The 26,389-nt window shown below is 39.5% G+C and overlaps 1 protein-coding gene across 5 annotated transcripts in view; it reads left to right on the forward strand.

The window, feature by feature from the left end:
* The window catches only part of LOC101740315 (uncharacterized), a 46,824-nt gene that overhangs the window by 14,296 nt on the left and 6,139 nt on the right, over positions 1-26,389 (forward strand). The window contains exons 1-4 of one of the 5 annotated variants that reach the window (XM_038014029.2): positions 7,570-7,836; positions 17,690-17,707; positions 23,025-23,133; positions 24,250-24,348. In XM_038014029.2, coding sequence (XP_037869957.1) covers positions 7,834-7,836; positions 17,690-17,707; positions 23,025-23,133; positions 24,250-24,348 — 229 coding nt within the window. In that variant the 5' untranslated portion in view covers positions 7,570-7,833. Of the gene's footprint in view, positions 1-7,569; positions 7,841-17,689; positions 17,708-23,024; positions 23,134-24,249; positions 24,349-26,389 lie in introns of those variants that run through there. The other 4 variants (XM_038014030.2, XM_062671034.1, XM_062671033.1 and 1 more) reach the window with 4 other exon arrangements.

The raw sequence follows: 26,389 nt of genomic DNA on the forward strand, positions 1-26,389 counted from the left end.
AGTAGGGCCACCATTTTTGATGGGCCGTGGACAATTTTTATTTCAAGTAATGAAGTTGTCGTGGCCTGAAGGATAGACTGGACCGGTGTTCGAATCCCGCTGACTGGCAAGTACCAATTGTTCTAATGAAGTACATAACAAATGTTCGCGATTGACTTCCACGGTGAAGGAATAACATCGTGTAATAAAAATCGAATACCAAAAAAATTCGTAATTACTGGTAGGACATCTTGTGAGTCCGCACGGGTAGGTACTACCACCCTACGTATTTCTGCCGTGAAGCAGTAATGCGTTTCGGTTTAAAGGGTGGGGCGGCCGTTGTAACTATACTTGAGACCTTAGAACTTGTATCTCAAGGTGGGTGGCGCATTTACGTTGTGGATGTCGATGGGTTCCAGTAACCACTTAACACCAGGTGGGCTGTGAGCTCGTCCACCCATCAAAGCAATAAAAAAAAAATAAAAAAATTGTTTCAATATTATTAACATAAATTATGTAAAGAAGAAGCTTACAAGGTTTCTTGATTCTAACAACAATTACGTCTAATCTAACAACAACACTTTCGTCCGATTTAGGCTTTCATTCTCTTCCTCCCTGTTCCATTCAAAGGTCATTTTAAATACACCTTAAATTAACAATAACTGGAGAATTGAGGAATATAAAATTATGTCCATACTGTGTGGTCACCCGAAGAATTTCTCAGTCTCGTCAGTGAGATGAAGTGAAAGCGAGCCTCGCCCTCGGCCTTGTGTCGGTCACGCGGTGAAAGTTCGCTCACACTGGCTCACAGACACTCATAAACATTCTGCAGTTTCATATTGATCCCAAACAGGAGTCCTATACTACACTACTACAGACACAATTCTCTGCAGCTCTGTACTGATCCCGAGCCCTTCTCGTGCACAAACAGTCACAGCCTCGACCTACATTTTTTCCCTACCTATGCTGATAGCCTTGAGAGGCTATTTCAGCTTCGCCTTAACGTTTGTAGGTGAGCTCGCGGGGCTCAAACCGGAGAGTTGCTAACACTAACTCTAGCAAGAGCAGTGCTTTACAGAATCTACCACCGGATCGGAAACGCGACCCACTGAGAAGATCCGGCGAGTGACCGGTGCTTGTGGTGCTTAAAAGCACCGTTAATGGATCAGGAGGATCCGTAATGACGTGCCCCCCTACATCTAGCCTCTAGTCCTATACTACACTACTACAGACACAATTCTCTGCAGATCTGTACTGATCCCGAGCCCTTCTAGTGCACACATAGACACAGATCCGACCTGCATCTAGCCTCTAGTCCTATACCACACTACTATAGACACAGTCCTCTGCAGCTCTGTACTGATCTCGAGCTCTTCTCGTGCACAAACAGACACAGATCGGGTCCTGGCTGAGCCTTTGCTCGCCCACCTGTCCTGGTGAAGCTGGAAAGGCCTCCGGGCCACCAGTAATCTCTCAATCATAAAAAAAAAACACAGATCGGACCTACATCAAGCCGAGGGTCTTATACTATACTACTATAGACACAGTCCTCTAAAGCTCTGTACTGATCTCGAGCTCTTCTCGTGCACAAACAGACACAGATCGGGTCCTGGCTGAGCCTTTGCTCGCCCACCTGTCCTGGTGAAGCTGGAAAGGCCTCCGGGCCACCAGTAATCTCTCAATCATAAAAAAAAACACAGATCGGACCTACATCAAGCCGAGGGTCTTATACTATACTACTATAGACACAGTCCTCTAAAGCTCTGTACTGATCTCGAGCTCTTCTCATGCACAAACAGACACAGATCCGACCTACATCCATCCGAGAGTTCTACGCCCAAAGTTCAATTGCGCTTTCCCATAAGTTTCATGGTTATTAACGAATTTAACCTTTAAAGTGTATTGCGTTTAGAAATTTGTTTTGGTATCTTCTTACTGAAAGCGCGTAAAACCACTTGTTGTGTAATTGTTCACATAACCAAATGTGTCAGAATTGTTCGTTAACCGAATCGGAAGTGCTCAGAGTGAGGCAGCGAGATGACTCAGTATTCGACCGTAAATGTTTAAGCTGCGGTGCCTTAATCAGCATCCGGCTTTTTAAGATTTTTAAATACATCTAAATTTGTTGTTAGATCTTGTCGGGTACGCGATGAGAGCTTTCTTGTTCTTATGTCATAGCCGAAAGACGATTCCGATGTTTTAAGGTAGGAAGGATAACTGTTGGTCTGTAGACCTATCTAGATTCGCCGTCCGGGAGCCTTTGGAGATCTGACAGTCCAAAAGCGGCAGCTATCAGACGAGCTAGATTTGTAAGGTAGTGTGACGCCAGACTCTTGCTAGAAGTTCCCAAAATGAGTAAGTAGAAAATATAGAGACGAGATACAAAATACCTACGTATTTTCATGTGGGTATGAGTATTTATAAAACTTTTAAAAAATTTCTTTTTGTATCTTGTATTTAAATGCATTTTGTGTGTTATTTTAGTATTTTGTAGATACTATGCTTGCTAAAATACTTTTATATAGTAATAGATAACTGATTCTATATTATAACATCTTAGGTGACAATACTTTTCAATGTGAATGTAGTCTTCCATTTGACTCCATACAGAGGAGGGCCGTTCGGATTGTCGATAATCCCATTCTCTCGGATCGTTTGGAGCCTCTGGGTCTGCGGAGGGACTTCGGTTCCCTCTGTATTTTGTACCGTATGTTCCATGGGGAGTGCTCTGAGGAATTGTTCGAGATGATACCAGCATCTCGTTTTTACCATCGCACCGCCCGCCACCGGAGTAGAGTTCATCCATACTACCTGGAGCCACTGCGGTCATCCACAGTGCGTTTCCAGAGATCTTTTTTGCCACGTACCATCCGGCTATGGAATGAGCTCCCCTCCACGGTGTTTCCCGAGCGCTATGACATGTCCTTCTTCAAACGAGGCTTGTGGAGAGTATTAAGCGGTAGGCAGCGGCTTGGCTCTGCCCCTGGCATTGCTGAAGTCCATGGGCGACGGTAACCACTCACCATCAGGTGGGCCGTATGCCCGTCTGCCTACAAAGGCAATAAAAAAAAAAAAAAAAAAAAAGTCTATAGACCTGTGATGTCGTTCTAAATATTACTTAGCGCACCATTGAAGTCTGGTGCCAAATCGATAGATGGCATGGGAATTCTTTTTTTCTACAAAATGTCGGATGTGCCCTTGATTCGTGTCATTTTTAATTAATTTTTTTTTAAAATGTAAAATTATTTTGTGTCATGTTTGCGCGATCAATGCGATTTACATGTAAAAAATAAACTTTCATTTAAAAAAAATTTTTTTTCCATATTTATTTTATCTATAAAAATTATTCAAAAGATATTTTATATCTAGTATTTCAGATACCATTCCAGAAAGTTATTTCCATCTGGTATCTGAAATACTTCATTTAAAAGTAAATATTTCTCATTTTGTATTCTAGATTCCAGATTTAAAGTATCTTTGTACATCACTGCTTATCGTATGCCTGGCTATATCGATGAATTATTTCGACGCTGTCCTCAGATATTTGTTAATACATTCGAGATTTGAATGGTCGTGAAGATTGACGACCTTACAGACGATTGTCCTTCAAAAGAGGGCCTTTATTACTGGTAAGCACCACCGCCCTGCCTATTTCTGCCGTGAAGCAGTAATGCGTTTCGGTTTGAAGGGCGAGGCAGCCGTTGTAACTATACTGAGACCTTAGAACTTATATCTCAAGGTGGGTGGCGGCATTTACGTTGTAAATACCTATAACACCAGGTGGGCTGTGAGCACGTCCACCCTTCAATGCAATAAAAAAAAGTGTGTGTGTCCGCTCCGACGCACGACTGGAGTTTACTGGGTATAAAAAATTAAACGAAACAATACGAGAAATAGTTCTATATTACGACAACACGATACACTACAGATTATTAACAAATTAACGAGACACAAAACAAACGACTAACAAATATATGAAAATACAATAATGAGAGAAACGCGCGATCAGTACGAGGCTTTGTGGCGGACTGCCGGCGCATGTACTAGCATGTCACACGAAATGCGCATAACGCATTTCGTGTGACATGCTAGTACGATTTTGGTCCCCATAATTTTCATACCCCGGGCCTATATATGTAAATCGATTCTAAAGGAGTAAACTCCAAAAAAAACATTGTTGTAAACCGCGTTACCATACGTCCTGGTGGGGCAGATGCGTGTTTAGCTAGTTTAGTTAGTTACAGAGATATACTTTTTTTTAATTAACAAATCGCAGACCTCACTTCCCCTGAAGTATTCGCGGTATCGAACTCATGAAAGTAAATAAAGTTACATAAATATAACGATTCTTATAACAGTTAGCGGTACGTAACAAAGATAACATTACTTTTACTTTCGCGTTCGCAATGTCTTAGTGGCGATTATAATTTGTTTATACGACCTGGTTGAGTTAGTGTAATTAATAAAACTAGAGGTCCCGCAGTAGTCGAAATTCGACTATAATTAATTGGAACTGTAAGTTTGTACGCCATTATGATTGTATTTTATACTTCTATAATCACAAATTTCGCCAAGACTACACTATAAAAAATATTAACATAGACAAACAATATTTAATCTATTCTCAATTTGACCACAGACGTCAAGATCAAAAGTTTGACAATAAATAGTATGCATGCGTGTGTGCGTCAAATACCTGGTATGTAGTGTGTGTAATGTTTTCTTTATTGATTTAATGTATCTTTTATGCATTATTTAAAAAAAATATTAGCATTGTGCACTTCTTCTCTATATTCTCTATAAGTGTGGAAAATTTCATACTCCTCCGTCCGCGCAATTTCCGTAAAAAGGGATACAAAGTTAATATATAGATTGATTTGTAGGGACCGTCAGTTTGATGTCCACTGACCACTCGACTGCGGGTGTCTTGCTTCAATTTTTTTATATTTTTTTTATTGCTTAGATGTTTGGACGAGCTCACAGCCCACGTGGTGTTAAGTGGTTATTGAAGCCCATAGACATCTACAACGTAAATGCGCCACCCACCTTGAGATATAAATTTTAAAATCTCAGTATAGTTACAACGGCTGCCCTACCCTTCAAACAGAAACGCATTACTGCTTCACGGCAGAAATAGGCAGGGTGGTGGTACCCACCCGAGCCGAGTCGCCTCACATTTAGCGTCTCTCTCCTTAAAATATGCGACGTCCATTCCATTTGACGAGTATTTTCGCTAAAACCAGTAGAAAGTTGACAAACTTTCGTCTTAATTTAATAAGAAATTTTATAGATATATTATAGATCGTATTAATGAAATTTTATTTATCTAGTTTTAGTTTAGATTGTATTAATTTAGTTCCGCTTCTTAGATGTCGTCTTGCCTAACGTCTACTGAAGGGTCGTTGAAGATACCAAAGACCATCGGCGTCTAGAAATCGACCCCTCCAGCATGGTAGCAAGGACCAGGGCACCCTACGCCTGACCCAGCTCATAGCACCAGCCTGCTGAGTGTCTAACCGCATCTTCTAAGTCTAAATTCGAAGGTTCTAATGCCCTTGAGAAATTAGGTCTGCTTCGCTCAAAGCATTAGTGTGCTTAGTGCGAGTTATTTACCGCTCTCGATAGCGTAAAAGTGACCTCATTCCTCAAGCTTTTTATTATTATTATTTTATTGCTTAGATGGTTGGACGAGCTCAAAGCCCACCTGGTGTTAAGTGGTTACTGGAGCCCATAGACATCTGCAACGTAAATGCGCCACCCACCTTGAGACATAAGTTCTAAGGTCTTAGTATAGTTACAACGGCTCTCCCACCCTTCAAACCGAAACGCATTACTGCTTCACGGCATAAATAGGCGGGGTGATGGTACCTACCCGTGCGGACTCACAAGAGGTCCTACTACCAGTATTTGAGTCTTAGAAAATGTCGATCAAAGAGTCCGTCTCATATCTACTTAATATACGGGTCAAAGCTTTTCAAGGTTCGACAAGAAGAATATTTAAGAAGAAGAAAATTATTTAAAGCTACGGTACTCTTGACATCCCAACCGCATCGGGTATTTTAATCTTTTGATCCTCTCCTCCTTGCGTCGATAAACCTCAATGCTGAGGGTCGTGGTCTTGTGAGGCTTTCTTGGGCAAAATACACATAGTGGGGTCCCGCGTCCTTCCACGGCAGGGCTTTTGGAAAAGATTTAGTTTTTGGAGGCCGCTAAAGCCATTATTTGGGCCAATTAACCGCCGCCCGACATTCGGCGTTGACTGTTTTACGGTGGAAAGGTCGAATGCCAACTCAACCCTCCTCTTTTCCCAAAGGAGACCTCACGAAGGCAGCTGCTTCCCAAATGCATCTGTCCTCGGGCCGGAGACCACCCGAGTATACCCTAAAAATGTTCATTTAAAAGTGAACAACACAAAGAAAACACGCCACAGATTTCCTTTTCGTTTCGTAAGTGTGTAAATATTATGCAAATGTCGTTATTATGCAGAAATATTTTATTTTAGCATCCGCCACGCCTCGTCCGGGTCGAGACACACTACAAGCTGGTCACTAGACCCGCAAAAGTATAGCTTGGAACACGCTTTATTGGTATACCGAGGTAGAACTGAGGTTATTTTTCTTGTATCCTGCTGATACTGGTCTGGAAATTAGGTCAAGCTAGTATAATCATTGTGAGGTTCTTGAGGCGTGTGCGATTGTTATGAAAATAGTAAGAGGTCGCTCTTATCAAGCCGTGTGCGAAGATAGTTGATGACGGTATTAGAGTTAAATTAGTGGCTTTAGGAAGCACCGGACCGGCACAAATAGACATTGTTAACCTGCCTATTTGTGTCGCGAAGCAGCGTTTTGCTCTGAAGGATGGGACGGAGGATATGCAAGATGATGGCATTGCCGTTGTGATTTTTCTCGACATCCGCGTCTATCCCGGGTGGACCAAGAAAAATATTTTAATTGCATAGATGGGTGGACAAGCTCACGGCTCATCTAGTCTTAAGTGGTTACCGGAGCCCATAGACATCTACAACGTAAATGCTGCCATGAGTTCTAAGGTCTATACATTTTACAACGGACTAACATTACAACGGCTGCCCCGTCCTTCAAACCGAAACGCGTTACTGTTTCACGGCTGAAATAGGCAGGGTGGTGGTACCTACCCGTGCGGACTCACAATATTCCAAGATATAACAATAAAAACTTTAAGGAAAACTCTTATTGTGTAGTGGAATTATCAGAGCTGAGGTAGCAAGAACCTGAAAATTCGCTCAGTGATTACATCATTAACTACAGCGCGTACTTTAAGTGACAAAACAAAAGAGAAATGGCTTGAAGAATCCTGTTTTGACAAAACTAAAACACAAGGCAGTTTGGATCGTATGACCATTAAAATAAGAATCAATTGAAAAACGGCGTATTAATTCATTCACACGAGTGTAAAGTGATTAGTTTAAGATAATTTAATCTCTATTCTCGTGTCGTTAACGTTGAATGTCTGCGGAAGCAGTATGTTTGACCTCAAAATCTTCGCATCACATACGCGCGACCGCTTCGGGGGAGTTTGTTCTGTAGCGCCTCCGCAAATAAGGGGCATAATCGGTTGCGCAATTTCCGAAACAGGTTGCTCGAACCGCGATGCCTAAGATACTTTCTTCGTGATGCTCCGAGTTCAGTCCAAGGCGAGCCGCGAGAGGACGCGGTTGGTGAAAGATGTCAAACTGACAGCTGTCAAAGTCTAGTGCAGTGCGAAGGAAAGTGAACGTTTCCGGTAACAAACTGATATATTTAAACGGTGTTTTCTATTTTGGTGGATTTTCAAGACTGTTGTTTTGTTTTGTTTTTTTTCGTTTCAGCAACCAAAATGGTAGGTGTATTTTTTAATTGCTTTTTTTCCAGCGGCAATTCGTTTGATTACTCTTTTTTAAATTAATTCAGGTTCATTTAGTTAATTTTAATGTAGTGTGAAGTGTAAAAAAAAAACGGCCTAATTAGCAAGCCGAATTAACAATTAATTTTATCATTTTATTTTGTTCTGATCCGATCCGGAAGTGGACATCGAGTTAAGCAATAAAATAAATATTTTAAGAACAAATCAGAATCAGTATGACGAGTTTCAATCGAGAATAAATATCGTAACTATAATTGAAATTAAAGTGTGACATAATTGTATACAGAATATATTTTTAATTTTTTAAATTAAAAAAATAAATTTAATACCTACTTCAATAACGCTTTTGCATAGCACGCAATGTATCACAGTTAATAATCCATTGACGCGCGGGGTCAACGTTCTCGCGAGGGCCCGCACGAAATTTCGGTAAATTAATATTAGTTTCTGTTTACTATCTGACTACTACCGTTTTGATAGTGAATTCGGCAAGGAACCAAATTGGCGGGTAAATTAAAAAAAAACACGACTGAATTTGATCATATTTGAGGTAGTAGTCACATGAGCACACAGCCCATCTGAATGTAAGTGACGGTCACTCGTCGACGTCTACATTACCAGGGACAGAGACAAGCCGCTGTCATAATGTAATGTTGTAACTATACTGAGACCTTAGAACTTATATATCAAGGTGGGTGGCGCATTTGCGTTGTAAATGTCTATGGGCTCCAGTAACCACTTAACAGTAGGTGGGCTGTGAGCTCGTCCACCCAACTAAGCAATAAAAAAAAAACAATATCACAATTTAAAAAAACTTCAGCTATGTGAATGGAGTAAACTTAATTAAAGGTCAATTAAAAATATTGAACTGTTGATGATTGTACCAAATATAATAAAACAGAACTTTTATAGCCGACTTAACCTTATAGGTGTATGGCTCTAATAAAAAATAATAATAATAATAAGATCACAGATGAAAAAATATCGCTTAATCCAAATACCCTTTCACCCATCGATACACGTTATGACCATCATAACAAGAGCAAAAAATTCTGTTCATCACACGAATGTTCGTCCGATATGAGAAACGAATCCACGACCCTTGGCGCCACAATTAGGTCAGCTAACTACTAAACCACGGATTCAGTCATCAATGGTCGCAATTAACATAATACGTAATGAAGATTTTTGTTTGTTCGCCTTCCACAAACATCTTTTGTAACGTTGTCATTACGTGCCTATGCTAAACACACAAATATTGGAAATGTGAAAATATTTCGTAAAAGCTATACTACGGCTCGGGCCCGCTTTCTATGTGTTTAACATAAATTTGAATCGTAATTGAAAAAATGACGGATGCCTTTTGCGTGTCATTGGTCATTACTCAGAATTAACTATCCGAAAATATGGTGGATAGAGTAGGGAGCTTCTCGAGTGAAGGCCGCGTATTTTTTTTTTGGAACGAAGTTCCTTATGCGTCGATGGGGAGGGGTACCCTAACCGGGAAAAGACGTCCGTAACATAAGATTTTTTTTGTTCTACCTATTCTTGTAGCCTCGAGGGGTTATTCTAGATTCACCGAACTAGTAGGTGAGCTCACGGGCTCAAATCGGGAGTGTTGCTAACACTGCCCTAGCAAGAGCCGTGGTTCGCAGAATCTAGCACCGGATCGGAAACGCGACCCACTTAGAAGATCCGGCGAGACTCTGTGGGCTGTGTCTATGGGTTAATTTACTCGTCGAGTCCTTCGTCACAAGCGACGGGTTCGACGAGGACGATGACCGGGGCATATGGGCTTTGGTAACCACTTAACACCAGGTGGGCCGTAGGCTCGTCCGCCCATCTAAGCAATAAAAAAAAAAACAAAAAAACTTAGTTTAGTTTATTTATTTATTATATTAGATTATTTTATGTATCATTTTTTTGACAAATATTTTTATAGGCTTGGGTTTCAAAAATATTTACCGTAGCTTTAAGATGTGAGTGAGATAGAAAGGTAAGAAATGGAAAAGGAATGACAGAGAAAAAGAAGATGGCGATGATGATTGAATGAGCAAGGCGTAAAAATGTGTCAGTTGATTTTTAATTCTTACTAGCGGTCCTGCAGTGGTTTAAATTCGACTATAATTATTAATGTAAATTATAAGTTTGAACATTATTATGGTTCTATTTTCGAAGACTATTAAACTTCTAAATGACAGATTTCGCCAAGACTACACTATAGAAAAATAATATTAAAGACAAACCATATTAATCTATTCTCAATTTGACCACAGACTTTAAACAATAAAAGAGTATAAATGCGTGTGTGTGTTAAATACATGGTAGTGTGTGTAATCCATTTTATGTTTAATTTTAAAAAGATATTAACATTTATTACCACTTACAACTCCTTTATAAGTGTGGGAAATCTCATGCTCCTCCGTCCGTGCAATTTTCGTAAAAAGGGGTACAAAGTTTTTGCTTCACGCATTAATATATACCTATATAGATAAGAAGAATTTGGAATAGAAAAATAAAAGTGGCATAGTTATATTTTAAGCTCGACGATCCTAATTGTACATTTTTCTCTTACGAGGTAAGATGTAAAGTTTTTTTTTCCCTACCTAAGCTGATAGCCTTGAGAGGCTATATCAGTGTAACCTTAATTAGTAGGTGAGCTTAGAGACGACGTCAGGTTTGAGCCCTGTGGCTCACGGGGCTCAAACCTGACGACGTTGCTAACACGAACCCTAGGAAGAGCCGTGCTTCGCAGAATCTACCACCGGATCGGAAACGCGACCCACTGAGAAGATCCGGCGAGAAACTCAGTGGGCTGTGTCTGAGGGTTAATTTACTCGTCGAGCCCTTCGTCGCAAGCGACGGGTTCGACGAGAACGGTGACCGGGATGTTAAGTAATAATCCGTGTTTGAACTAAACATTTCGCGGAACAGTCCGTAGCAGAATAACCCTATGAGCCGCGGGTTGTCGACCAGCGTAAGGCGACTTTTAAAACACGTCTTTAATTAAAGAACACAAGTTTTTACTTACAGACTACAAGTGCATGTCGAATGTAGGATAATGAGGAGGCGTGATCTTTACTTTATACTTTCTTTAGTCAAGTCTCTTCTCTCTCTGTCTTCCGATCTATTTATCCCACATGCTGGTGCGGTCAGCTTTCCTTAATCTACTTCGCTCTATCTTCGACATCCGTAGACAAACCTCCGAAAATATTAAAACTAAAGCTATCAACGTAATCAGAACGAAGTTGCGATTAATTGCATTTGGAGATAAGTTTTTATTTATTTATTGCTTAGATATGTGGACAAGCTCACAGCCCACCTGGTGTTAAATGGTTACCGGAGCCCATAGACATCTACAAAGTAAATGCGCCACCCACCTTGAGATATGAGTTCTAAGGTCTCAGTATAGTTACAACGGCAGCCCCACCCTTACTGCTACCAAACCGAAACGCATTACTGCTTCACGGCAGAAATAGGCAGGGCGGTGGTACCCACCCGCGCGGACTCACAAGAGGTCCTACCATCAGTAATAGTAAGTTCTAGAGTTTTCTTCGACAATAACTACATTACATGTTACATCTAAAATTAATAATTTTGATAGAATTACTTTTATGGTTTATTATTTTCATAACATTATTTATGACGCCTTGAATACTTTTTTATTTCACTTTTTTATTGCTAAGAAGGACGAGCTCGCGGTCCAAAAGATGTTAAGTGGTCACCGGAGTCCATAGACATCAACAACGTGAATGCAGTCTCGCCCATTTTGATACATGAGCTCTAAGTCTGAGTTTTTACAGTACAACGGCTGCTCTGACCTTCAAACGTGGGCCCACAAGAGGTCCTACCACCAGTAATTACGAAAATTATAAATTTGCGGCTTTGAATTTTATCACGCGATGTTATTCCTTCATCGTGGAAGTAATTGGTGAATATTTTGTTAAGTAAGTATTTCATTAGAACAATTGGTAGCTGCCTGCGGGATTCAAACACCGACAATTATCTATTTTTTAGGCCACGATGATTTCAATGTCGCGATGTATTGAGATATTTATATATTATGCTAACAGCTTAGCGTCTGTTTTATTGTTAGCCGACTTCAAAAAAGGAGGAGGTTCTCAATTCGACTGTATGTTTTTCTTATGTTTGTTACCACATAACTTTTGACTGGGTGAATTGATTTTGATGATTCTTTTTTATTAGAAAGCTGACGCTTCTCGTGTGGTCCCATTTTAGTCCAGTTCTGATAATGGTATCCATGAGAAAACCATATAAATTTTAAATTTGCATTAATCACGTGCGCGACAAATAGATGAATAACTCAATAACTCAATATTACGCCAACCGATTTCGATGATTATTGTTTTTGTGTACATTCATTTGTTTTGGAATATAATTTTTTTTCTATTTGAAGTCGGTTCTTATTTTTGTTAAATTTTATTGTTTTTATATAATATTTTTTGACATTTAGTTTACTTTTCACGCAGTAACCGAAGGATTGAGTTACGTATTTTTAGAAGGCTACGTGTATTTTTTGAAAAAATCTTACAGGCAATGTATAAACAGTAAATCGAAGTAGGCATGCTTATCTAACATTAATTAACGCTGGTATTTTGATTTTGTAATTGTTAATTAATTAATTACATATTAAAATGCGTCCACAATTTCTCAAAACTCACTCGGAAATTAAAAACCAAATGTCATTGACCCTTATAAGGACTATTTGAAGCTTTGTCTCAAACGGTAGTAGAGTTGAATAGCAGATAGGACCACGGACTCGTATTTCGCAAATAACAAAAAAAAGGCCGAACATACATTCTGTAGCTCCCATGGATTGACATTCTAAACAAAAAAGGAGGAAAATAAGGGAGCGTTGACCTCTTGATTACTTTTATATTAGCGCGTTCCATTGCGCATTCGCATGCGCTTGGAATTAAGTTATTGTTATAAAGGTGATTTTAGATAAGATCTCACAGAACATTAAATAGTTTTAAAACTGTTAAGGGAAGTTCGCACCTTATTTTTTACTGGTGGTAGTCCTAACATGTCTTAGTATTATGTCCGCACAGGTAGGTGTCACCATCCTGCCTATTTCTTCCGTGAAGCAGTAATACGTGTTGAAGGGTGCGGCAGCCGTTGTAACTATACTGAGACCTTAGAGCTCATATCTCAAGGTGGGTGGCGGTATTTACGCCATAGATCATCTATGGGTTCCCGTAACCACTTAACAGCAGATGGGCTGTGAGCTCATCCATCCACCTAAGCATAAAAATAACAAAACACCCTTAAGGCTTCTGTCGATGCTCAGCTCCATGTAGCCTTTTAATGTGGCAATGGCGTGATCTTTATCAGCACCTTTACCCACGGAAATAGGGCTTAGAAAATTCTAGGGAGGGATCCCTGGAGGACTGATTATAAGCTGCAATCCCTCAACAGATTTTCATTCGAGCTAATTTAGAAAGTTCACGGCTCCCGTACGAAAGCTTCAGTTGCGTAATAAGCCGAGAACCGGTTCACGAACTTTCGTGGGGACGTGCGCCTCGACTCGCCGCTAACTAAAGACGCGTCACGCAAATAACGCGTCTGTTTGCGCACGTAACACTATAATGACCGGTCATCTTTGTGCCCGGCGTGTTGAGAAGCGAACGTTGTGTGGCGAATCGTCAGGTACCTACAGCCGCTAGCAAAGTCCTGGTCACACATGAAGTCGTCGTGGCCTAAAGGAGAAGACGTCCGGTTCAGTCGGCAGCGATGCACCGGTGTTCGAATCCCGCAGGCGGGTACCAATTTTTCTAATGAAATACGTAACAATTGTTCACGATTGACTTCCCCGGTGAAGGAATAAGATCGTGTAATAAAAATAAAAATCCCGCAAAATTATAATTTGCGTAATTACTGGTGGTAATACCTCTTGTGAGTTCGCGCGCGTAGGTACCACCGCCCTACCTATTTCTGCCGTGAAGCAGTAATGTGTTTCGGTTTGAAGGTGGGGCAGCCGTTGTAACTATACTGAGACCTTAGAACTTATATCTGAAGGTGGGTGGCGCATTTACGTTGTAGATGTCTATGGGCTCCAGTAACCACTGAACATCAGGTGGGCTGTGAGCTTGTCCACCCTCTAAGCAATAAAAAAAAAACATTAACATAGTCTGTGGTGTAGACTGAAAGCCCGCCAAAATCAAAACGAGTAAAATTAAATTTCTAATACATAAAAAATTGTATTTTTACGAAAATACAATTTGTATAATAATTGCGTTATTGAAACACGTACATAATAATTATAATATCGAGAGGATATTTAGTTCAAACGACATTTAAGCAACTTTATAGAAGAGCCATTTAAAGTTTAAAATTTTGGAAAAAATATCATAACAACAACTTTTTTCTAGCTATTTGAATGGAGTAAACTTAATTACCTAAAGTTCAATAAAGAACATCCAATTGTTGATACTAATACCAGGACAAGGCAGCCTTTTGTTATGGGCTTATTGCGTTGGCTCTCAAACTGTTTTTATCGCGGGACCCTTATGACCCTTTGAGCGCGTCGATAGATCGACTCTCTATTAATGCGTACAAAGTGCGGAGCGTCGGAATATCTACTATTGCTCAGTTCGATTAATGGTATTAGGTATTGATCTGTACGGATGTGTCTTAACGTGCGCACTTATAACATTTTTAATAAGTTAATAACCATATAAAAATATTTTAGTGTGAATTGCAGCATTGATTTTCGTAAGTTTTTGTTAAATGAAAGGTTTTACAAGGTTTTTTTTTCAAGAATCCTTTAGAGATTTGTGCAGAATATGTGAAAATAAGCTCAGCACTAAAATGATTAAGTGAAGGATAAATCAGCAATAATCAGTTAACTTTAATGCGATAATCTGGAACTCAATTTGGAAACCTACGGTGTTTCCAATTTTTTTATTTTACCGCTTACTTCGAATTTCGTTCTAAAGGAACTGTCATTGTCAATTACTGTGATTGACATGTGACATTTATGTTAAACGTCAAAGAATATATCGCTTTGTGGCTTTTTAGTACGACGATAATATTTGAGTCTAAGTAATGGAATCGTGAATGCGTAAAGCTGATGTAATGTTATAGAGTTATGTAGAAAGTAACGAAAGGTGAAAGTATGAAAGAGATGACCCGAACATAGAGTAACGTCTCAAGCAGAGGCGACAAACTTTCGCTCTAACCCGCTAACATAAATGCATATTTTTTCGTGTGTCAGGCAAAAGATTTTACGGCCAGCAGTATGTTAAATGAGACTTCATGGTCGCTCGTGATACTGTCTTGTATGACTAGAGTTACACTAAAGAAAACACGTGTGGCACGTGTGGCAGTGTGTGGGGGACTGCCGCGGTAAAGCTATTGCATAGCATTTTTTATCAACTTATGCAATTATAATTAGACAATCATAATTTAATATAAAAACAATAATAAAATAAGACCACGCTATATTTATAAACATTGACAAAAGCAAAACATTAACTGTCCCTTTCACACTGATAAGCTAGACCGCGCGAGTGAAAGAGATGGGCAGACTTTTTATGATGCGCATGCAGTGCGACGTCACGCCGCACGCTCATTCATAAACACTACAAAAGCGCAACGCGTGAATGTGTTGAACGCGAGCTACACGAGGTGGAGTGGGGGGTGTTAGGTTTTATTTTCGTAACGATTTTTTTTTATTCGGTCGCCGCGCTCAAACCCCGCGATAAAAGCTATGCTATAGCTTAATAATACGGACCAACAGTTAGCCGTAAGCTAAAATTTATCAAATAATAATAGAAAGTAATGAAATCTACAAAATTAAATTGACGCGTCTACGTTAATTTATTACTCTATGTCGCTCCAAAACTAGTTTTACTTTGAAAAGCTCGTGAAAGCCACGTGTGAATGAACGTAAAGTCCAAAGTTCGATGATCCGCTTTTTTATAATCGTTTGTACGATTGTAAAAACTATATTCGGCAGGTGTAAGAAATACGCGGTTTTCTCAGACGCCGCCTCGAAAGTTCCTCGACCTCGCCTCGATCGAGGAAACCTGTAGCTCAAGGAATCCGCGGTATTTATAGAAGACTGTCTTGTCTTCTCGATGATCTTCTACAACACAGGATAATGAATAAAAAACCAGAAAATACTGCTACAATAATTAACAGCTTGGTGGAAAAAACAATGAAGTAATTTTCGTTTTTGAGTTTGAGAGTTGCTTCATCACCTCGACTGAAGGAAAATGTTGAGTGGAATCGAGGGAGCATCTTCGATATTTGGTAGTTGAAAAACTGGACGTATTATGTATATTTTCTTGCTGAACACGAATGCGTCCGCCCACTTTGGGGCCTGAGGTTAGTCTCAAATCGCTTTGCGTTTTGTTATTAGGTACTAGGGGTCCCGCAGTAGTCGAAACTCGACTATAATTAATTGAAATTATAAGTTTGAACATTATTAAGGTTCTATTGTCAAAGACTATTTATTATACTTCTATAATGACAGATTTCGCCAAGACTACACTATAGACAATAATATAAAAGACAAACAATATTAATCTATTCTCAATTTAACCACAGACTTTAAGCAATAACAAAAGTTTGATAATAACAAAGAGTGTATACGAGTATATTTAATATGTGTTGTGTTAAATACATGATAGTGTGTGTGATGTTTTGTATTGATTTAATATATTTTTTTATGTATAATTAAAAAATTTATTATTAGCATTGTGCACTCCTTCTCTATATTCTCTATAAGTGTGGGAAAATTCATACTCCTCCGTCAGCGCAATTTTCGTAAAAAGGGTACATAGTTTTTGCTTCACGTATTATTTTAAAGATAATAAACACAACATCGTCAAAGTAATAGAAATATAATATAACTTTTTTTTTATTGCTTAGATGGGTGGACGAGCTCACAGCCCACCTGGTGTAAAGTGGTTACTGGAGCCCATGGACATCTACAACGTAAATGCGCCTCACCTTGAGATATAAGTTCTAAGATCTCAGTATAGTTACTAATGGTCCACCCCGGCTTTGTTCGGGTATTTAACAAAGATTTCAAAATTAAATATACACACACATAAACACTTCTATTTGCGCCAGGTCATTAAAAAAAGAAAATTATAAAGAAAGTTTGGATATTATAATTTTAATAAGCTTTTACTTTTTTTAATGATTTTTTTAATTACTTTTTTGTTATTTTTGATAAGTATTTAATTATTACTTTTTTGAAATTTTCGCAAAAATGACATACATACAAAACAAAATCTGTTGAATTTGTTGAGTCAGAGACCTTCTCTCTGTAAAGGATATTTGGGGTTGTTATATTTTTTAAATAAAAGTCTCTTATTGTATCATGACTATGTTTAATAGTTAGACTTATGTACATAATATGCTGTCACGATAGTTTTTGTAAATAATAATGTTTTCCACAAAGTCATAGTACATTATTTTATTCTATCATCAATAGTTTTGCAACGGACGCGATGTAAAGAATATTTTAGGTAATTTTTTACACCTTGGGTTACATTATTGGAGTTTTAGTAAGGATCCCTAATCTTTTGAAATAATAATATAACCTATGTCATCCGGAGATAGTGTAGCTTCGCAACAGCGAAATAATTTTTCAAATCAGTTTAGTAGTTTCAGAGCCTATTCATTGCAAACAAACAATAAAAAATTTCCTCTTTGTAATATTTATTAGTATCGTTAAATCGACTCAGACAGAAGAAGACAGAAGGTATTGAAAAAAAATATATAGCCGACCAAACATCATTTAATTTTAGCACTATTTTTAAATTCACTAATTTATTTATTTCTATCGTTTCAGATACCGAGATGGAGAAAGGTGCGTTCTTATTTGCATAACTACTTATTTACTAATAAGAAAAAACCATGCTCCATGCTGAATTATTTTTTATAACCAGCTTAAATGCAAATTCACGCGCGCCATTTTTAGTACTTTTTAACACGGCAGTGAAACAATTTTAGTTTCTATTTATAAACGAACACGAAGTTAAATACATCAAATTAATAAAAATACAAAACGAAACGATTCAAAGTGAGCTTCTTCTTTATATTAATTGTCTGTAATCATGAAGCAATAAAACATTTTATTTAACTCCCACGCAATTATCTGTTTTTGCTGCTCAAATTGTGCGGTAGTTTATTGTTCATTATTTATCGACGGAGGTAAACCACCATTTGACGTCACACAGAGGAAGGTCGTTTAATAGATCAATAGTCTTGTTTTAATATGGTTTAGACCCACTAAGTCTACAGAGGAACTTAATTTCGGACATTAACCTAAACATTGTTGTGAAAGGTCTTTTGTAATGGCCATTGACTTTAAAAACCGACAGAGACGTTTCTGTAATGGAACTTGCTCGTCCATGGTCATCTTATGTGGAATCTTTTCGGGTCGCGTCGGTAGGTACCATCACCCTGCCTATTTTTGCATATAAACGCATGACTGCTTCGCGACAATAATACGCAGGGCGGTGGTACCTACCTGTGCGGACTCACAGCACGCCCTACCACCAGTAAAGTCATGTTGGTCAGACCCTAGTTCAGCATTTAGACAATGCCTCAAACGAAAACTTACCAATAAAAAAGTCATAGTCACTGTTTGGTAGCTTTTTTTATTGCTTACAGCCAAGCCAAGAGCCAAGTCGTTGCATACCGCTGCATTCCTCCTCGCGTCGGTAATCCTTGATACTGAGGATCGTGGCTTCCTCTAATAACTTTCTCCTGGGTTATCCTGCGTCACTCCTGTCTATCCTCCGCTGTGTGTATAGCAACGTGGACTGAAGTTTTGAGAGTGGAGCGTATCTGGTCCGACCAGCGCTTTGGACTTCTGCCTCTGGGCCTTCATGCCTTGCCTGGTACAGCAGCTTCTCTAAATTGTCACCTCTCTTTCTGGCAATGTGTTCAAAGAACTCGAAACTCCTCCGCGCGCATAAAGTGCTGACCGCTACATTACTGTGGTTCAATCGTATCAGTATACAGCATCACCGAAACTAGGTCATCTTGGTCCAAATTTCCATCTGTATTTCTTTTGTCGTATCACTCTTGTCAGAGCGGTCGTGGTCGTCATTCAGTATCATTGCTGTGGGCAGATGCTATGGGCCTCACGAGCAATCGCCACTTCTCCCGGCTTGTGATGAGTCTGGTGAACTCATGCAAACAGCCGCCAAGTGCAGAGTTGACTAGGTCGGTCCATCGCATGAGCAACATCATGGTGGTAGAACCTCTTGTGTGTCCATACGGGTGGTACAACACCCCTGCCTATTTCTGCCGTGAAGCAGTAATGCGTTTCGGTTTGAAGGGAGCGGTAGCCGTTGTAACTATATTGAGACCTTAGAACTTATATCTCAAGGTGGGTGGCGGCATTTACGTTGTAGATATCTATGGGCACCAGTAACCACTTAACACTAGGTGGGGTGTCAGCTCGTCCACCAATCTAAGTAATAAAAAAAAATCCGTCTACATACGCTCGTAGTTTATTTAAGCCTCAAATGACGTCACACGTAATGATGCTACGTTATATATTTAATAGTTCGGATTTCCGATCTTGGTCTCAACACCTAACCAATTTTATTAGCGGAGCTTACGTATATGAAGTTCGCATATCCGCGTAAAAAAATAAATTCCTATTTCTCACAAATTATAGATAAATAGTCGTGGGTAAAACATTGATTGCGACTTTCTCGCTCACACATTTTCGTATTAAATCGTGCACGAGCGAGATAGCGAGCTCAATTGTTCTCGATAGCGTAAAAGTTAACTCAAATTTGTATGGAGTTGGAACGTTTGCCTTCGTTTGCCGCTAGGGGCGCTGTTCTAACTGCACAGTTAACTTCGATAGACATTTAATGCATTTAAAAAACGTCATCAACAGATACAATTTACGTAGTTTAATTAAAAGCACACTAATTACATCGCAAATAGAGGATTTCCTCTCGTCGTGAACACTCGAATGAACTTTCCCTCGATCTCAAGGAAATAATTAAACATAATTATGTATCGACAAAACTATATTATATTTTTATCTATACTTTCCTGTCACTATTTGAGCCGTTTCACTGTCTTGTTCTAACGCATACAAAATTCAGCTGGTGAGTGAGATAGAACATCATCTTTTTTTTTTTATTGCTTAGATAGGTGGACGAGCTCACAGCCCACCTGGTGTTAAGTGGTTACTGGAGCCCATAAACATCTACGACGTAAATGCGTCACCCACCTTAAGATGTAAGTTCAAAGGTCTCATTATAGCTACAACCGCTGCCCCGCCCTTTGATCCGAAACACATTACTGCTTCACGGCAGAAATAGGCAGGGCGGTGGTACCTACCCGTGCGGACTCACAAGAGGTTCTACCACCAGTAATTACGCAAGTTATAATTTTGCGGGTTCGATTTTTATTACACGATGTTATTCCTTCACCGTGGAAGTCAATCGTGAACATTTGTGAAGTACGTACCTATTTCATTAGAACGATGCTCGATTCAACCCGAGCGATGACACCTCGACTCTGCCGAAGCACCTCCCGAAGTGAGTCGATGTTTCACGAGTAGTTGCGTCCCACGTCCACTAGATGCCGCGCTTTCGCTTCATTTATCGCCCCCAGATGCAACATGAAAATAAACTCATTACAAAAAAAGAGTTAAAACGTCACAGTATTCGCGATCGCTGAAGCTTGCGACTGTACGAGCGAGAATAAGCCCTTAAAAGCGCTTTTAATTGGGGACATCATGATTACTAGTTTATTATTATACCGACGTGTCGTTTGCACGCGTCTCGCGTTGTGTGACATCGTATTGATTAGAATACGGATTCTAGATTAAGGTTTATTTAAATGAGTATCATTAACCGATGATTTAGCTTTCTGATGTATCCAAACGAACGTGCGTATAAATAAATAATTAAACATTTAGAAATCGAGATTGGATTCCAGTTCAGCGGATCTTGTTTTGTGTTAATAGGACCGCGAGGGGTCCGATGTGGGTCCGGTCAAATTTTCACGGCATTTACTGGACGGTTCTATGATGTGTTCACGGATCAGGATGAAGGCACAACATAGGATGACAGAGAACCGAGAATTCTCTAATGAGCCATTGTGCCATGGTACCTTTGTAAACTTGAAAACTACAGCTGTATTTCACCTTCGCGCTCGGTCTCGGGCTTTCGATGGATTCGCTTTACTTCGGGTCAGGTTAGCCCGATTGTCTACAGCTCAGCTGCCACAGTGCGCCGTTAGCTCTGCTTGGGGCGCCCTACTTTCCACTTGCCTTAAGAGGTCCACTCCAGGGCTTGCCTCGAGATGTGTGTGGGTTCTCTCCTGCGACCTGACCATGTCCATTTGCGACATATGAACTGCTTATCAGTTGTCATCTCCTGATACACTTCCCACAGGCACTCGTTGGAGTTATGCGAAGGCAGTAATTTGGATATTCTAGAAACCGTGTCCGTTTCTATACTTCCAGTTTGCTAAACGACAGTTCTGTTGCTCTCCTTGTATCGATTCTGTATCTGATTGGTCTTCTTCGTGTTGATCTGAAGACTTCCAACTGTAGACCGTCCATTCTGGCTTTTATGTCAGCGACTTTATGGCTGAGCGGACACAAGCTATGAGCGTAGTCTCCCACTCTCTATCGCTTCGCTTGCTATTTTTAATAAGCATTATTGCATATCTTGACGCATATTTTAATAAGCGTGCTCATAAGTCGTCGTGACCTAAAAGATAAGGCGCCCGGTGCATTCGTTGAAGCGACACGAATGTGTCGGCGTTCGAATCCCGCAGGCAGGTGCCAGATATTCTAATGAAATACCAAACAGATGCTAACGAATAACTACCGCGAGGAAGGAATAACGAACATCGTGCGATAAAATTCGAAGAAAGTTGCAAATCTGCATAATTAATTACTAAACGATTCAGACATCGATTTCAAATCCCAAAGCGGCTGGCGGTATTCGCGTTGTTGATGTCTATAGTCTCCGGTAAGCACTTAATACCAAAATTTAATATTGATCAACGCCTATCTTCCCTTCAATTGTGTGAACTTTTCGCATGTACCCAAATGCCACGTGAATTTGTAAAGGTTGTGTGCTGCTGCACCAGACAATATCTTGTTAGCCGCGACGTCGATGGCGTGCGAAAGTTCTGATTATTTAATTGTTTAATTAGAATAACGACGCGAAGACACGACATACTCAGGAGAATTTAGGACAGACAGAGATACGTGTATCTGAAATGCAATAAGTGTGTGTGTTTTTTTATTGCTATTTTATGGTGAGTATATTTTTTGTTGTAAGCATCGCTGATCACTCATTGTAAATGTTTGACTTAAAAATAATCGGCTGCGTTCTTTAACAACTTGCATTTAGCTAAACAAATGTTTAGAAAAACTAAACAAACTCTCGACATTCGATCCTCGAGATCTTTGGAGCCGTCAACTCTAGTTTAGAATTGCATATTTCGATACCAGTACATCAAGCGTCATATCTATCACATGTCTTACTTGCCTCTGCGCTTTCACTTCTTCTTTTTTATCCCCACCTTGTCCCACTAGGTGGGGTCGGCACAGCGAACTTTTCTATTCCATTCTCTTCTATCAGCCGTCATCTCAACACTCACTCCTCTCTTTCTCATATCGTCATTCACACACTCCATCCATGTCTTCTTCGGTCGACCTCTTCCCCCTCTACCTTGCATTACCATTTCCATACATCTCCTAGTCACATGCATCTCCTCTGTACACATCACATGTTTATATCACGCTAACCGTCATCTCTTCTCACCGCCTCCGTGCTTTCACTATTTTTGCAAAATCTTTATGAGACAGTTTCCAGCATAAGTTCCAGCCACTGCAACTCTCGCTTACTGGGGGTAGAACGTCCTGTGAGCCCGCCGGGTACCACCACCTTGCATATTTCCTCATGCGTTCTGGGTAGAAGTGGCGTGGTGGCGATATTTACAGTCTCAATGTCTATGGGCTATGCTGATCCAAATACTACTTAACCTTAATTAATCCTTGAACAAATACTTTTGATCTCCTCAGTGCAAAGAATCTGGTCACCACGCAGTGTTTTGCAACATTTAGCGCAGAAATCAAACCGCATCAAAGCTTTTAGCTGCATTATTAATATGTCAACCTTTGTTTTCAGATGATGTTCTGGTGCCTGCTGTTAACGTTTGTCTCAGCGGAAGAGCAGCCTTTGGGGTTGGTCTCCAAGGACACGGAGCACGATTTAATAGCTGAAGCGACACATTCCGGTAAGTACTTTTTAATAGCATTTATTGAGATTCACTTCACACGTCTGTGCTTGGGTGAAGGTAGAACTGCATTAATTGGGCATTGTACTTCGTGTGTCACGTTTACTAGAAGCCGAATTTTCACGGTTTCCCTGTTTTTCTTAGTTAGGGCTGCGAAAAATCGTGGTCTAATAGTCGTTGTGGCCTAAAGGATAAAACGTCCGGTGCATTCGTATCTTGCGATGCACCGGTGTTCGAATCCCGCAGGCGGGTACCAATTTTTCTGATGAAATACATACTTAACAAATGTTCACGAGTGACTTCCACGGTGAAGGAACACCGTGTAAAACAAAACATACCCGCAAAATTATAATTTGCGTATAATTACTGGTGGTAGGACGTCTTGTGAGTCTGCCCGGGGAGGTACCACCACCCTGACAATTTCTGCCGTGAAGCAGTAATGCATTTCGGTTTGAAGGGCAGGTGTTGTACTGTAAAAACTGAGAACTTAGAACTGATGTCTCGAGGTGGGTGGCGCCATTTACGTTGTAGATGTATATGGGCTCCGGTAACCACTTAACATTTGGTGGGCCATGAGATCGTCCACCCACCTAAGCAATAAAAAAAAATGTCACACAACCTAATTTTAAGCTCTAATGCATAAAACAACTGAAAGTATACCTGAGGTTTGTGTCTGATACGTCATCAGAATCGCAATATTACCGATATTAACAATTTGTTTTTTTAATTCTATAATAAATAATGAGAAAATAATTAAGACAATATGAGAGAAAGTAGAATGAGTGTTGAGATAACGGCTGATAGAGGAGAATGGAATAGAAGAATTCGCTGTGCCGACCCCACCCAGTGGGATAAGGGGGTGACAAAGAAGAAGAATTGCGAACAAATCACGGATGTTCGTCAGGCCCCAAATTAGGATTCCCTGTGTTATGAATACCAGAGACTGACATACATACTTATGTACGCTTAAATATATACATATATAGATAATAAACACCCAGACGGAGAGCAAGCAAACTTGTTCATCACACAATGTTTGCTCAATGTGGGAATCGAACCCACGACCCTTGACCGTAACGGTCAGGGCCAAACAACCAAAACTATATCAACTTACAGGTGCTCAAGCCCAGAAGAGGGAGGCTGGCCTGTCGAACTCCTACGGGGAGCCCCTCCCGCCGGACGCGTACGGACCTCCGAGAGATACGTCCGACCTGAGTGAGTTGATTTTTGACTTTTTATCTGAGTATCAGCGGGAGCTTGGTGCTCGGCCATTGTGATTGGTAGGTATATACTCGTATTATGGAGGATGGAAGAGGAAGGTCGTGTCAGTGTATTACAAAGTGTCCGCTAAAAAGGAGTTAATGTAGATGGCGCCATAGTCGCCAGTGGAAAGATAAAAAATCACGCAATCAATATTCCTACGTAAATAGTAATAAAAATAAACAGTTGAGATTTTATTTATTTATTTTTTATTGCTTAGGTGGGTGGACGAGCTCACAGCCCACCTGGTGTTAAGTGATTACTGGAGCCCATAGACATCTAGAACGTAAATGCGCCACCCACCTTGAGATATAAGTTCTAAGATCTCAGTATAGTTACAACGGCTGCCCTACCCTTGAAACCGAAACGCATTACTGCTTCACGGTAGAAATAGGCAGGGCGGTGGTACCTACCCGCGCGGACTCACAAGAGGTCCTACCACCAGTAAAGAGAGATTTTTAATGAGATTTTTAATCCTTCCTATTTCAACTACACAACTCTAGAAAAATATTAAACATTTTAACCCAGCACACTGGACTCTGTTTAAAACTGCTATATTTCTACTTCCTACACTAGCACTGTTGTAGCGATTTGTTGAGATTTTAGTGGGCTCTTTATTTTTATTTATTTTATTTATTTATTTATTATTTGTGGTCATAGGTTAACAAAGATTAATAAGTTAATATTAATAAATGTATCACTATGTCCTGCTAGTAAAGCGTACAAATATTAGGTGTAACTATAATCTACATAAAAATAAAAATAACTTAAATTATAATTATTGAACTCTATTCTACTTAATTATCTAAAGTTATCGTCTAAATATTCTGACATACTATAGTAAGCCTTATCTAATAAAAATACTTGCAATTTTTGCTTAAAATCATGTAAATCTATTGTCTTCAAAATTTTTATAGGTAGTTTATTAAATATTCTTGATGACATACTAAAAAAACTCTTGTCATAAAGGGCAGTTCTATGAGGTAGCGAGGAGATCTTTAAAGTATTCCTAACAGATTGCGGTTTTGCAAACAGATGTTTGTTCGTTTTGACAAAAATCGCTACCTCATAAATATACAACGATGTAAAAGTCATGATTTTTAACTTTTGAAAGAAAGGCTTACATGAGTCTGGTACATGAATGTTTGCTATAGCACGCACACATTTCTTTTGTGCTTTAAATACGTACTCTGTATTAGTGGCGTTTCCCCAGAATATTAAAGCATATCTAAGGGTTGACGCCACATATGCATGGTAAGCTGTCAGTACAGCTGATTGGTCTACTACTTTCGCTAACTTATACAAGGCATACTTATATTGGTTTAATTTTTTACATATTGTATCAATGTGTGTTTGCCATTTCATATCATTATCAATCCAAATACCCAGAAATTTAGTACTATTCACTTCTTCAATATGTGTCCCATCATATTCTATTTTCAAAGAGTGTTGTATTTCTTGTGGGTATGTGACAATTTTTGTTTTATTTAGGTTAATTACTAAATTGTTTCTTAATAACCATTCTATAACTAGCTTAAGAGTAGTGTTAATATCGGACTCTAAGGAGTTTAATTCTTTTTCTGTGAAGATGACGGTGCTATCATCGGCAAAGAGAATCATCGGATGTTCTATGGCTTTAGGGAAGTCATTAATATAAATTAGAAAAAGGAGCGGCCCTAGTACGCTGCCTTGAGGTACACCGAATTGCATTTTCATCCAATTTGAGTGATAGCTTTGTACTGTCCTACTCAGTGGACATATGTTGTCTATTTCAACCCTTTGATATCTGTCAGTTAAATATGATTTTAATAATTTATGGACATTGCCTCTAATTCCGTAAGCGTTTAATTTATCTAGAAGGGTTTTATGATCCACATAATCAAACGCTTTAGTCATGTCCATGTACAGTGTAGCAGTAGGAGTTCGATTATCTAAATTGTAATATATAGGTTTTAATAGGTCATGTACAGCCATATTAATTGATTTATTTCTTCTG

This window comes from Bombyx mori, chromosome 11, assembly GCF_030269925.1.
Source record: "Bombyx mori chromosome 11, ASM3026992v2".
In the NCBI taxonomy this organism is placed as follows: domain Eukaryota; kingdom Metazoa; phylum Arthropoda; class Insecta; order Lepidoptera; family Bombycidae; genus Bombyx; species Bombyx mori.